Source organism: Colobus angolensis, unplaced genomic scaffold (genome assembly GCF_000951035.1).
Source record: "Colobus angolensis palliatus isolate OR3802 unplaced genomic scaffold, Cang.pa_1.0 Scaffold445, whole genome shotgun sequence".
NCBI classification, from domain to species: Eukaryota; Metazoa; Chordata; class Mammalia; order Primates; family Cercopithecidae; genus Colobus; species Colobus angolensis.
In genome coordinates, this window is record NW_012117877.1 from 1,023,375 (window position 1) to 1,038,871 (window position 15,497).

General features: G+C 43.4%; 1 protein-coding gene across 1 annotated transcript; it reads right to left on the reverse strand.

Moving 5' to 3' along the window:
* Positions 1-412: 412 nt before the first annotated feature.
* On the reverse strand, positions 413-6,846 carry LOC105522902 (spermatogenesis-associated protein 31D1-like). The gene is given in 4 exon segments (XM_011957515.1): positions 413-4,926; positions 5,219-5,289; positions 5,873-5,917; positions 6,661-6,846. Coding segments are annotated over 4 exon segments (4,770 nt in total). The 3' UTR covers positions 413-458.
* Positions 6,847-15,497: the final 8,651 nt, after the last annotated feature.

Sequence of the window (15,497 nt, forward strand, 5' to 3'; positions counted from 1 at the left end):
TCCTGTGATCAGTGACAACTTTTTTTAAATAGTGATTAAACCACTATTTCTGAAAAATGTGCCTGTCCTTGACCCTCTCTTCAGATATGGAAGGCCTGACTTCCTTATGGTGCTAAAGGACATGAAGCAGTGAGTGGAGAGGAAGGTGCAGGCTGCCATAGGTATCAGTAAGTCTCAAGCAAAGAGATAGAAAAGAGCTCATCTCCTCAGACTTCATCAGGGAGAGAAGGGGCTTTTGGAGGCACATGATACTCTTTCCTCCACAAGAGCGCCAGGGGATTAGTCACCTTTTAAAAGTCAGCTGAGGGACTCAGTAAGAGCTGAGCTAACTCTTACCTTTCCCTAACCACAAGCTTCGGTTACCCAAAACTTATTCCCCCCAACACAATACACATAAAAGACATCCTTCCTATTAGTACATTTATTGGGGAGAATCAAGATTCTCAACAAGGAGTGAATTATTTTGTAGGGGGAAATTTTACTCCCTGGAAATGTTTTGGAAGCATTTTCTGTCCAGTTAGTAAAGGCACATCACTGAACACAGTGCTTTTAGCACTAGTAGGGAGGGCTGGACACACCAAGTTGACCTGACGCCGACAAATGGGGTTTGAATGTGGCATAGGCTTCCTGTGGGGCATGAACTGGGGATGCCTTTGACACAATATCTTCCCCTTAAATGCCTCAACTTTCTCGGGCTGTCTGTCCTTGTCTGTGATCTGTCTAATCCTTGTAGGATAATTCTGGCCAACAAAGATAGCTTGTTGGCTGTAAGACTTGGTACATGTCAATCTGCAGGAGGGAGCCATGTAGTTGTGGGGATAGCCCTGGACAAGCTCTGCTGTGAACTGCACTTCTGGGTTGTGCTGAGCTTTCCCAAGCTCCACTAGGGAGGCAAGGGGCTCCTGGAGACAAGTGATATCGCTCCCATGCCTATGCCCCAGCTTCTCTTCTAGGAACTCCCCAGTGTCTTTCCTAATTTTCTGAGCTTCAGAAGTCCTAGTAAAAGCAACTCTACTTGTAACTTGACCTCTATTCTGCACAGATGATGACAGGGAGCTATCCTTTGCCTGGGAACTTTCTTGTTCTTCATATGCTATGCTGGGTTTATTAAACCGCTGCAAAAAGGTCTTCATCCATTTTCTGAAAAGGTTTTCAGGAGGAGGCTGTGTTTTCAAGGTTGGGGAAGACTTGCTCCCAAGCAACTCCTTTGAAGTCTTGTTATGAATAGCATGGCTCTTTCTCCTGAGTTGGGATGTCCCCAACCCTGCATCCCCTCCACCAACCGCTCCTCCCTTGGGTCTTAGAGGACTTACTCTCTTTGTAGCTGGTGAAAAATTCTTAACTTGGCATTTCTGTAAGACATGCATAGGGACCCTGGGCTCCTGCTGCTGTGCCACACGGATCCCTCTGTCCTCCAAGTGGACATGCAGCACCTGGGAAGTTTCCATGTCCCGACTTGAGATGCCCTGGGGATGAGTCAGTAAGTCCTTGGAACTCAAGTTATCTAAGGCAAGAGATGTGTCAGTGAAATGGCTCTGAGGTTGGCTATCCTTCCTCTGGACCAACTTTAACTGGCTCAGCATCTGATTTTTAAGATATGATGATTTAGGATCTTGGGGAACTGATACCCTTGGTAGGAAAATTTCAGTTTCATGAGATGTGCTTGTTTTCACATTTGTCACTGAGCAGCTTCCTGACTTGCTGGATGTCAAGTTGTTCCTAGTTTGTGATTGAAGAGCACAGATCTCCTCTTCCTTGAAAATCTCCTTCGACCCATTGGTGACAGTAAAGGTCACTCTACTGCCCTGAAGCCTGTTAACATTATTACTGGCACTCTCTTTCTTATCCCTTGACTCACGGCCAACTCCAGCTTGCATTATGGGCAGCTCTGAGCTGCATCTACTGGCCGGTATAGTCTGTCTCTGACTGGCTTCGTCTATGATGCTGTGTGTGGGAGGCAGAAAAGTCTGTCTGCCATCCTCAGTTGTCAGGACACTTTCTGTAAGATCATTGTCAGTATCAGCGAATTCTCTTTTCAGGGTCTCCTGCTTTTTTTGATCAACAGGTGAGGTGACCAGTTGAGAATGACCCAGGATGGAAAATGAGGTTGTGGTTTCTAACTTTTCTCCTTGATAATCTGTAGTGCCTCTTCTAAGGGCTGAGGAGGCCCCATCTTTGGAATCTGTCTCTATAAGGTCATGATCAGTATCAGAAAATTGCCTTCCCAGAGTCTCCGGTTTTTCTTTGCTAACAGGTGAGGTGACAGGATGAGGACGATCGAGGACAGGGACTGAGCTTGTTGTTCCCAGTTTTCCTGCTTGACAAGTGCTTTGTCTATTAGACTTAGAGACCCCATCTTTGGAATCTCCTCGAGAAATAAAGCTGGCTGAGGATGGAATGTCAAAATGGGAAAAGGAATCGGAAAGGTCCTCTTTCGATTTGAAGATTTCTATGGATTCAAGGACCTTGAGGGGAAGGCCCCACAGCATCCTCATGCGGAAAGATTTAATATGGGCTTCCAACATCTTTTGTTTGTTGGAACTAAGGAAAGAAATCTCCTGGGAAGTTTCAACGCAGTGGTCGTCACTCACCAATGCTGCTGTATTTTGATGTTTTATTTGGCTGTGGGATTCCTCAGCAAGAGACATTGTCTGCTTGACTGAATGCCATGAACTATGCACGGTCCCAGGCATTCGACCCTCATTGATTTCCTCAAATTTCTTGCTCAAATGTACTGTCAGGGCATTTTCAAGTTGTTTCTGACCTAGGCTCTCCCCTGAATGATTCCCTGACAGATGCATCATATGAGTGTTCAGGTCTCTCTCAGAGTTAGACCTCGGATTCTCATCTGAAGATGTCTCTGGATCATGCAACAGATAATTTTTTGGACCAGTCTCCTGTCTGTATCCCTGAAAATTCCCCACATTCTCCAGGGAAAGCATATTTGAGCTCCTCTCATGGAAGGTTCTAGGGGTGCTTGATCCGAATTTCTTTGGAACATTGAGGCTCTGACCCTCAACCGAAGAGCTATGTAAGGGTCCTTGAATGCTCTCTGACACAGACAGCTCCGAAATTTTGCTCTGAGGACGTAGCAATGACAGAGACTCATGGATTCTACGGGGCAGGCCCCATCTGCGCTGGATGAGCCTCTTTCGAATGTGTTGCTCTAGTTTCTTCCTTACCTCAGAGCTCAGTGGAAAATCTCCAGGAATGATGGAGATGGGAACATGAACCTTGAAGGACTTTCTGACCAATGTAAGATTGGGAGCTGGAGGACAAAAGTCTTCCTGGGATTTTTGAACCACAGAGGGTAAACCCCACACACTTTCCTGCACTTTCTGCAACACGTTACACTCCAGATGATTAATTTCAGATGGCGTAAGAGACTGTGCCTCATTTTGGGGTCTATGAAAACACACTCCACAGATCTTAATCAGGAATGGAGGACTAGGGAGTAGGGCTGGGAGTGGAGATTGATGTTGAGCCTGGGACTGGACCTCAGTGAGATGTGGGGACTGACCTTGGGTCAGGGTTTGAGGCAAGGGTAGAGCTTGGGTATTGGGCAAGGACAGAGGTTGGGGAGGGGGAAGTACTGGGGATTTTTGGAATATAGATGTATTTGTAATGCCATTGAAGAATACAAACATGGAGGAATGGCCACGTTGGACAAGAACATTAGGATGCAGAGACTCGCTGTGCAGAGATGGGAGACCCCAGAAGAGCTGCACATATTTTTGTTCTAAATGGTCCTCAAAGCACTTAGAGTATGGGGGCTGCTGATGGATGTGCTGCCCCTCTAGTTTGCCTTTACTGGCCCTAAAAGGAAAGGATTCTGCCATGTCGTGCTTATCAGCAATTGAGGCTAACATTTTCCGTGAAGAATTTAGTTGGTAGTTTTGTCTAAGTTGTATTGGGAAAGATCCTGGTTTCTTTCCATTTTCTTTCCACATCAGGAAATCACACCTTTTTTTGACTTGTCTTTCCAGGAGTGCCAGAATGTCATGACTGACAAAGGAGATGTTAACTGGCTGTATGAGGTTGGCCACAGAGTGCCTCCCTAAAGAGGCCTCAGAAGAATGAAGGGTAAGAAGCTCCTCTATGAAATCAGATGGCACAAAATTGGAGGAAAAAGAGCCCTTGGCATGAGGCTGCCACCAGGAGAATTCTGAAGATGCAGGGCATGAATGGTCAATGCCTTTGATTGTTGGGGCATAGGTGGATGTCCCACCAGAGCCACCTAGAGATAACATCTCTGCAAAAGGCTTCAAAATGGTGAGTCTTGATTTTGACTGAGTCACAGAGCAGTCTTCCAGTGGTAAAGCAGCTGGGATTGGTGGTTTGTGATGATGAGCACATGAATCAGTGGGATTCATGACCTGGGAAATATCTTGGCATTGGGTGGAGTCAAGTGAAAAGGTGGTGTTCAGACAGAAATTGGCCTCAGGTTAGAGACTGGGCTCCACTCTCTGAATGTGAGGTGGTGGGAGAAGAGGAAAGGGAAGCCATAGGGGTGAGGAATGGTCTACGGGGAACTTGGAATCCAGGGGAGAAACAGGCTGTGGTGGCGGAGGGTCCCTCAGTGATAAGGGTGAAAACAAGTCAGCTAAGGAGGTGATCAAGTCAGGTGAGAGAATTAACTGGGGTGGTGGGGACAGCTTAGGCCGAGGGGACAATATTGGGTCTTCTGTAGGGGTTGCTGAGGGGGTGGAAGACAGAGTGAACGATGACTCAGTCACAGAATCTCCAGAAGTCAAAGGGGACACAGAAGGAGCAGCATCTTTCAGGGACTCCCGAGACAGCAGTCGCTGGATATCAGCAGTTGCTCTGTTACACACCTGACAGACAGGGTCTGGGCATAACAGTCGACGAAAGCGGGTGGTATCATGATGCTGGCCCAGGAGACTGCAGGAAACAGGAGGTCCAAATCTGCAGCCAGGACCAAAACAAGGAAAGGAGGGTCTGTTAGCTTGGCAGGGGTGGGGCCCCCTGAATCCTGCTACCCGCTTCGCATGGCCCCCCACCCATGACCTCACCATATATGAGGTCATATGACCTCACTATAGCCTCTCCCCAAAGCATTCATTCACATACCCATTTCTATGGCTACCCACTCCCAAAACTACAGCAGGCTACAAGGAATCCCTGAAATGAGTAGAACATGCTAGGGAAAAAAAAAAGGAGGGTGTGGGAACAGGACACAAGGGGAACGATTAATTACCTTTTCAGAATAGAAAGTAGTTTCTTTTCCTCTTCTGCTTCCCTCTGGAAACTTTTCCGGTCTGGGAAACCAGAAGAGTATGTTACATGCAATGAACGTAGAGGCACAGGGCTCATACAGAAGTCACTCTGTGGAAGACCCTTGGGATATTAAACTCTGATAGCCCCAAGAATCAGTAGAAAAGGGCAAATAGTCATTGATAATTTTCACAAGTTCACATGTGTATGTGGAATCATTAGTAAACTTTCACATACATTACCCTATGTGATGCTCAAAAGCACCACGTGAAACACATCAGTGGTTACCTCCAGGAGGAATCCGAGCATCGAGGAAGTCAAAGTACTTATGCAAAGTTCTGAGGCAGAATCTCTGACTCCAAGTCAACCAGCAGTCCTTCCTTGATATCTCACTTGGCCACCAGTTGGGCAACACCCATTGGGCAGGTCCATCACTTGTCATACCCATGAATGGGCAGAGCGGGGCCCATGAGTAGTGTCTCGTGTCTGATTGCTTTCCCATGAGCCTGTCTTCTGAGGGCTCTGTTTTCTGAGACTGTCTAGTAACTGACATTCTAAGAAATCATGGGACTGAGTTCCTCATGAAAGAGACAGGAAGGGTCACCCTGAAGCTCAGATAGAGGAGGCTGGCATTACCTTTAAATGTCACACTTTTCCTTCTCCTCCTGACTCTGCCCTGATGCTGAGAACAAAAGAAAGATAATGACAGACTGGGACTCACTTCTCTCACACTCTATGAAACTCATTCATTCATTCATTCATTATAAAAGAATGATATGACTCCCTAATTAATAGAAATATGTTCTTTTTATCAATTTTTAAAGGTGATAAAATATTTCCCATTTTCCCTTCTCTGAAAACTGAAAGATGATTTCTTCTGTGAGAGCCACACTTGATGTGCTGAGTTAGAAGTCCTCATCCAGGGCTCAGAGTCCAACAGTCACATCTATGCTGCCTCACAGGACAAGTGTCCCAGAGACAGAGCTCTGGCTCCAGCCTCTGCTCAGAGACTCTCAGCATTACTCCCCTGGTCAGCCCAACATGAAGGAAGGCTTTGCTGAATGACAGGTGACATGAGAATGTGACTCATGATCAAATTTCAGCAGAGACTGTTCTCCTTCAGAGAGCCCACACTCTCTAAATAAACCTATCTGGGACCACAGAATTACTGTGTTTGGGATTTTATCCTGGAACTCTCCACCACAGCCAGACAGGTAGTCTATGAGCTACAGACGGAAACCTTAGTCCTCCTGAACCCCTACGTCTGCCCAACCTCTGCCACAGAAGAGTGAAGTTCTATCCTGTCTTCAGACTTCCCATGTAAGACCTGTCTCTGAACCAACCAAACTTACTTAGAAATGCGGGAATAGGATTGGGAAACAACAACAGGGCATCTCTCTTGGATGTTCACCCACAGTTCCTTACCTTTTGGATGTCATTATTTTTTTCACTGGGTGATGAATACAGGGTCAATACCACGTAGAACAAGTACAGTATAAACAACCCCAACCCACTCAAGCAGATGAAGTTGGGGTCAATATCCAAGCAGTGTGAGTCCGGGCTCAGCCCTGTCTCAGTATAGCTGTTCAGAAAACAGCGGATATTCTCCATGCTCTGAATAGCTCGGCTGCCTGAAGCAACTGAGCACTGGGGGTGCCCAGGCTTAACTATAAACCCAGGCCTGCATCACAGAGCATGGAAGAGTCACAAAGCGTTTCTGAGGGTGGAGGGAGCAACTAAAGGAGGGTGTGTCCACAGCCCCAACCCCACCAGCCCAGCCGACTCTCCTAGGCTCTCTGGGTCCCTTTGCCCTACCCTGCCACTCCATTTCCCAAGTCCATCCTTTTTCATGTCATATATTTATCTTAGTGGAATTTTCAGTTTGTTCCAACAGTAAACTAGGCATTACCCAAGTCCCGCTTTGCTGTTTGGAGCCCTTAACTTGGACCCCACCAAGTACACTCCCTTGAAAGCCTGAAATACTGCCTGGAATATTTGTTGTACCCAGGCATTGCCACTCTCAGGATCACATATGTCCTCAAATCCGTCTTACCTGCAGAATGTTTTGCCTTACATAGACACATATATAAAACTTAAATTTCCTTTCTACTTACTTTGTTTTGTGAATGTCGAACATTACATTCTTTGTTTTGAAGTCAACCTTTACTATTTCCAATCAGAGAGACTGACTCAAATGATTAAAACTAATGTTCTCAAGGGAAAGAATCTCACTGCCCAATTTGGGTTTTTCAGAAAAGAAGATTTTTATTGTAAATAAACCAACAAGGAGACAGGAGTCCAGTTCAGACCTGTCCCGTGTGCTGGCTTTCATGCAGTCATTTTATTAGAAAAGGTTTAGAGAATGGCCTCTGGACTTAATAGTTGGTTGGTGGAAGGAAAGGGGAGGTCTGAATGTCCTCGGCATGCACAGTTTTGTTTAACACTGCCTAATGTATCACGTGTGCACATTCGTGGGGAGTTGGTTGAAACGTGGCAGAAATTTGGGCTGTGACGTTGGCCAGCTTGTTCTGTGTAAACTCCAGTTGGCCTTAATAGTTTTAATCCATTTTAGCCAGATTTTAAATCTCAGAAGCAGGGAGAGTTTTTGCACTTTAGCAAGTTACTGTTGTTGTTGTTGTTTGATCTGCTATCCTGTAAACTGATTGATTTCATTAGTCATTGGTTTCTTCAACTCTCTGGGGCATGGTTTCACTAATAATGCATTATTTAACATCTACAAAATGAAAATAAGTGTACAATAAATGTATATCATTGAAACTTCGAGGGAACTTAGGGGTAAATTTATAGAACTTATTTTTCTGAAGTTAGTGAAGTTTAAACTGTTCAAGCACTTTTGGAACATATTCTGTACACAAACACACATACACATCGACCTAAAAGGAAGAAGTTAATGGAAAATTATTATAAGTAGGGAGTTCATTTGGGTCAAGCTTGAGGATTGCGACCTGGGAACACAGATGCAAGTCAGCCTAAATATACACTCCAATTAGCAGTAAATACAAGTGGGTTTTTAAAGTTGAAAAAGGGAACAAGTAGTGGATTGACACAAAGTTGTAATCAGGAATTCTCATTGGTTTACAGAAGCAACATTGATTAGTGATTGCCTATATAATGTTAAGCTATAGGGGGTGGTTTGTAGTGTCAGGTGTGGCATTACTGGGTTACTATATAGCTCCATGTGGCAATAGCAAGCAATTTCAAGAGATGAAGACATAGCTCAAGGAGGAGATACGGCTGTGATTTCTGTCTCATTTTAATGTCCCTCTAGGCCTGATAATTTAAGAGGACTCACAGTCCTCAGATAAAAGTTATTTTCTTAACAAACACACCCACACACCAATCCTGTGACAAATCAATCAATATCTTCAAATCCAGAATCAATGAGTTCCTCATTTTATTTCAATCTCTTACTTGTCATTTTGACACCATATTTTCTAACTCTACCTCAAACACAACCAGACGCAACCCTCTACATCAATTTGGTAACAAGTATGCAACTGCCTTAAAGCAGGGATAGGTTACAGTGCCCTAAGCTATTGTGATCTAAGAGACCAAAATAGATGCCCCTTTATCAACTAAGACAGACCCTAAGGTTAAGGAAACAAAGTTACCTGTGGTGGAGGGTTCAGGGCCTGGATGGCATGGCAAATTTCCTAACTTTCTATAACTAAACTCCCTCTAACCAAACCAGTTATCAGCTCTGATTGGACAGAGGACTGCCCTTACAAACGTTCTTTTTTGATAAGTTACTAATATTACAGATTTCCAGTTGCTACCAGCTTATAGAGGCGGCACACAAACCGCCTGTGTCCTGTAGATCATCTTATGATTTAAAGGGCCAAATTCTACCTCATTTTAGTGCTAAACCCCATTCCAAAGTGAACATGGGTTGTACATTACATATGTTTACTCATTATGGTGTGCTCGGCACCCGCATAAATATGTATAGCTTTTCCCCCAAACTTGTTGAATATGTGTGAATATGAATATAAAACCCAACCTGTCCTTCCCCTATTCCAACAGAGAGCACCTTCAGTCCATACTGGATGCTTTCCCTACCTGGCTTGCAAACTGATGAGAGCAGTTAGGCTCTCCTTTCTACTATTTAGCCATCTTGGTGGTCTTTTGGATGATACTACTGATCCCATCAGTCTTTGGTAGCAGAGTGGGACCCGGGCGTGTCAAAGCCTTAGAGCAGAATGGAGTCTTAGGCAACCTCACCTGATTACACTGTAGGCCTTGTAAATGTGATCGTTTCCTGAGTGCCTTGGCATCCAAAAATACTTGAGAACGTCTGTTCTGTATTCTACATAATCACCCCAGCAAATATCCAAATACCAACTACCTGTCATACTTTATTCAGGTGACTCTTGTCAGGTTTAAATGATCCCAATATCACCCACCCCTGACCCATCTTCCTACACATTCTTTTCTAAACTCTTTATCATGACAGCTGTCCTCTGAACTGGCTCTTAACTTCTCACGTCTTTCTTAAACTATTGTGAAAGCAAACAAATGTGGCATGAAAAGGACTCTATAGTTCTATATTTGAGTCCTTGCAGATGAACTGTAACCTAGCCTAATAGTTAGACAAATTGAAAACCTAACTCAATAGTATGGACCTGTAACAATAGCTGAGTGTTGGCCAATCCCAGCGGCCATAATTCAACCACTCACAGACTGCTGAATGTTCAAACTGTGTTCAAATAAAGCAAATGCCAAGCTTTAACCAATCTCACTCTTTCTGTACCTCACTTCCGATTCATGTACGTCATTTTACCTTTTTTGTCCATAAATTGGTTCTAACCACGAGGCACCCCTGGAATCTCTGTGAATCTGCTGTGATTCTGGGGGCTAACCAATTCACAAATCTTTCATGCTCAGTTAAACTCCTTTAAATATAATTACTCTTAATTAAAAGTTTCTTTTAATACTATAAAGCTCCTTATTAGACACCCATGGGCCACCAGTGTTACTGATGTCTTTGGAAAGGTTAATAGCTTTCAACTCAGGCCAGGTCTCCTTTCATTTATGCAGGAGCAGGTAACCTGCTTTGAGGATAAAATCTGCCAAGAGATGCCCCTTCCTCTTCTCTTTGATATGCAGCCTCAGCCAAGTTTTCATCTAATAAATATTTACTGCTGGAAACTAGGAGACACAAGCACCTGTAAGCCACGGGCTCTGCCCTTGACCTCTTGTGCCTATTTTATCAGTGGATGAAACCGAAGCCCAGAGAGGGTAAGTGACTTCTCGAGATCAGACAGTAGTAAATATCAGAGCCCTGATGAATAAATTGTCCACATTCATAATGCTTTTATTTTACACATATTAATATGTAATTTCTTAAAGTAAAAAGTATGCCCTAATATTAAAGTAGTTGTATGGTTAAGAATACTCACTTTGTCCGTTAAATGCTGACAAAATTGGAAAGTAAGGGAAAAGCTATTTTTGGTACTCTATCACCCATTAGATAACTTTTCCTTTTCACTCTTAGCATCAATGTCTTCATAGTTTTTTTCCCTAGCCCCCTCTTAAAATCTGTTTTCAAGAATTATATTACATATGACTTCCAGTAATGTATAAAATAAAAGTTTAAAATGCCATCTCTCCCAGGAAAACATTTCACATATTGTACATACATCTACCTCCAAGCCTTCTAATAAGCTCCTACCAAAGCATTTTAGGCAGCTTTTGAGAGGTGGCAGAGGTGGCTTCTGGTAGGATGAGACTGTCTCACCATTGGCCCCATGACATCCTTCCAATTTACCTACATTGCTGCCCTGAAGGCTGTTCTTGGATTTCACACTGCGCTTGGTTTTATTATCTCCAAGGAGGAGTCTTTTCCAGAAGCTCTTAGAGTAATATGCTACCACTTGAGGATGCTCAGTATAGATAAACTATTCGTTTAGGACTTTCATATGTTCCCAATTTCCTAGGAAGTTTCCTTAATGCTCACACCCTCACATCCTGACCACTGTCCCTGGGATAAGTCACTTGGAGGCAGCTGTTTTCAGGATCCCCAAAAGCCTGAAGCAGAACAGGTTCTGAGGCAAAATCATCTATAATTATATTTTAAAACAGTAGGTCTAGCCTGGCTCCGAGGGAGACCAAGGCAGGTGAGTCACCTGAGGTCAGGAGTTCAAGATCAGCTTGGCCAACATGGTGAAACCCAGTCTCTACTAAAGATACAAAAACTTAACCGGGCATGGTGGCAGGCACCTGTAATCCCAGTTACTTGGGAGGCTGAGGCAGGAGAATAGATGGAACCCAGAAGGGGAGGTTACAGTGAGATGAGATTACACAACTATACTCCAGCCTGGACAACAGAGTGAGACTCTGTCTAAAAAAAAATAAAAATAATAGAACAGTAGTTATAAAATGTTCTTCATACATTCACACAACAAATATTTATTGAACTTTACTATGTAGTATTCCTACTACTGTAAAAATATCAGTGAAATAAGACATTGCCTCTGCCCTTGAACAGGTCATAGTCCAGGAAGTGAGACCTGCAAACAAGTATAATAAAATATGCTACAAAAAGCTGTAAAACAAGCAAAAATAATACACAATGGGAAGACAGATAAAGAAGTAAAATTCTTCTGCCAGGAGGAAGGGAAAACAGGGTTCAGGGAATACTTCAGAGAGTTGATGCCAACTCTCTGATGTTGGGCCTTGTGAGATAGTAACAACCACCTCCTCCTCCTCCTCCTCCTTCTTTTCTTCTTTTTAATTGACTTATTTTTTACAGAGGTTTTATGTCAACAGGAAAAATAAGTGGGAAACTTCCCACATACCGTCTATCCCCACACAGGCACAGCCTCCCCAACTGTCAACATCCCATACTAGAGTGGTACATTTGTTACAATTCACGAACGCACAATTACACATCACTATTACCCAAAGTCCATAGTTTACATTAACGGTCACTCTTGATGTTGCACATTCTGTGGGTTTTGACAAATGTATAATGACACGTGTCCACTATTGTAATATCATATAGAATAGTTCACTGCCCTAAAAATCCTCTGTGCTCTGTTTCTTCATCCCTCCCTCCCCACTAGCCCCTGACAACCATTGCCCTTTTTACTGCCTTCATAGTTTTGCCCATTTTCGAATGTCATACAGTTAGAATCATGTAGCCTTTTCAGATTGTATTCTTTCACTTAATAATACACATTTAGGTTTCCTCCTTTTTTGTGTTTTGCCAGTTTATTTCTTTTCAATGGCATATGATGTTCCATTTTTGGATATACAAAAAAAGTTTACTTACCTACTGAAAGACATTTCTGTTGCTTCTGATTTGGACAATTATGAATAAAGCTGCTATACAAACTTTCTTTTTAAAAAAGTTTTTATTGAAACATAATTTATTTACTATACAATTCACTCACCGAAAGTATACCACTCAACAGCTTTGAGCATATTCACAGTGTTGTGTATGCATCACCACAATCAATTTTAGAACATTTTCATCACCCCAGAAAGAAACTCTGCTTCACTTAGCCTTCACCCTTCAGTATTTGCATTCCTCCCTATGTTACCAGTAATCTACTTTCTGTCTCTATCTATTTTTCATTTCTAGATATTTCATCTAAATGGAATCATACAATATGTGGATTTTTGTGTCTGGCTTCTTACTGTGATGTTTTCAAAGTCCATTCATGTTGTAGCATGTATCAATACTTCATTTCTTTTTGTGGACAAATGACACCCCATTGTATGGATATGTCACATTTTGTTTATCCATTGATTTAGTTGGTGAACGTTTTAATTGTTTTCACTTTGGAGCTATAATGCTGCTGATACAGGAGTTAAGAAGAAATTACCTAGGCAGATAATAAGGGTATGGGAGTTCTCAGTAAATCTTTTCTTTTTAAAGAGAAGCAACCCCAAATCATTTTCTAACAAAGAGCAGCCTGTAAATTCAAGCTGCAGACATAGACAAGCAAGCTGCACAGATGAATGCTGGCAGGAACTAGGGGACTAGACATGTTCAAGATAGTGGCTCTATCTTCTTTTCTCTGTCAGCCACATGTACAGTAAGGAGCAGACAAGATGGCACCGATCAACTGGAAAGCCCATTTGTGTAATAAGATTAGGTTGGGGCAACCAGCCTTGCTCGTACACTATGTAAACATCATACCTGATTGAACCAATCTGTGAGCCCTATGGAAGTCAGACCACTGCCTCCTCAAACCTGACTATAAAATTTGGTGCATTCGCTGCCAGCCAGTCTTTTCCACTTGGAGACTCTTCTTGGTCTATAGAGTTTCTCTTTAGACCAACTGTTTCTCTTTCTCTTATCTTCTGCCTATTAAACCTCTGCTCCTAAACTCCCCATGTGTGTCTGTGTTCTAAATTTTCCTGGCACAGGATGATGAATGCCAGGGCATATACCCCAGATAATGTAGCCCCTTCAAACTGGGGGCTCATGTCTGATACCAAGGTACAACCTTCATCGACATGGTGAGTAGAGGAGCAGACTCCAAATCTGTCCTTTCATTTCAAGGCTCTCGGCCTTCATTTTAGAACCAAATCAAACCAAATACTAGGCCCCCTTCAGCCATTTTAAAACAATTAGCATAGCTTCCAGCCTTACAAGACTTAGGGGATAGGCTTACAGAGAAGAACATGGAGAATCCCCCAGCATCCACGAGTGACTGATTCTCCACCTCCACAAGTTCTTTGCCCTTGGTTTCATCCCAATTTTGTCCTTCTTAAAGTCTTCACGAAATCTGAATTATTGCTGCAATCCCAAGCTTGAGACACTTCAGGGTCAGCGGCATAAGCATGGAAGGTACAGAGAAGGATGGTTGAGTGAGGGAACTGTAGTGGACATCTGTTTTGATTTGTTTTGTTTTGCTTATGTTTTGACACTAAGCATTCATAAATTTTTCTGGAAAACCTACTCAAGTGCCCTCTAGAAAACAAATCTCATTTTTGGCCAGGCATGGTGGCTCACGCCTGTACCCCAGGACTTTGGGAGGTCGAGGCAGGCGGATCATGAGGTCAGGAGATCCAGACCACCCTGGCTAACACAGTGAAACCCCGTCTCTACTAAAGATACAAAAAAATTAGCCAGGTGTGGTGGCAGGCGCCTGTAGTTCCAGCTACTCGGGAGGCTGAGGCAGGAGAATGGCATGAACCTGGAGGCAGAGCTTGCAGTGAGCTGATATTGCACCACTGCACTCCAGCCTGGGCAACAGAGTGAGACTCCATCTCAAAAAAAAGAAAAAAAGAAAAAAAGATTATGTTTTAGTCTATAATGAACAGCCCCGTGTACACTTCTGCCAAAATGGCATCTGTGAGCTCTGCAACACCATGGTAATCCTCAAGGGGGCGGTGCCTAGGTCCAGACTGAGAAAGGGTCGTGATATGGGCATGAAGGGCATAAACTTTTTTCCACCAGCAGCCTCATCGTTTCCTAGTTTCACTTTTTTCTTACTTTCTCATTCATTCTAAAGCATCTTTTCCTTACTCTCAGCTATATTTTACCTAGGTGGTTGCCCGGTCAACATTCCTGCCACAGACAGCTAGGTGATCTTTTTGCCCATTAAAAATGTCATCAATCCAGGCAGCCTGGGGATATACACAGAGAGGGGAACTACTTCCCAAAAGTGACTTTTTAGTAAAAAGATCTCAATATCGAGGTCAAAATATGCTTCCCCAAATCATGAGGATGCCTTGCTTGTTAAATTCTTAAGCAGCATTCACAGTGTTCCTGATACCCTACCCCAACCAGCAATACCCCAAACACTCCCACCAACTTGTATGACAACTTTTTAAAAATCGTGATTAAACCACTATTTCTGAAAAATTTATCTGTCCTTGACCCTCTCTTCAGATATGGAAGCCTGTCTTCCTTATTGCTCTAAAGGAGATGAAGCAGTGAATGGGGAGGAAGGTGCAGGCTGCCATACGATATCAATAAGTCTCAAGCAAAAAAGTAGAAAAGAGCTCATCTCCTCAGACTTCATCAGGGAGAGAAGGGGCTTTTGGAGGCACATGATACTTACTCCTCCACAAGAGCTCCGAGGGATTGGTCACCTTTTAGAAGTCAAAGGAGGCCAGGTGCGGTCACTCACACCTGTAATCCCAGCATTTTGGGAGGCCGAGGCAAGTGGATCATGAGGTCAGGGTATTGAGACCATCCTGGCTAACATGGTGAAACCCCGTCTCTACTAAAAATACAAAAAAATTAGCCGGGCGTGGTGGCGGGCGCCTGTAGTCCCAGCTAC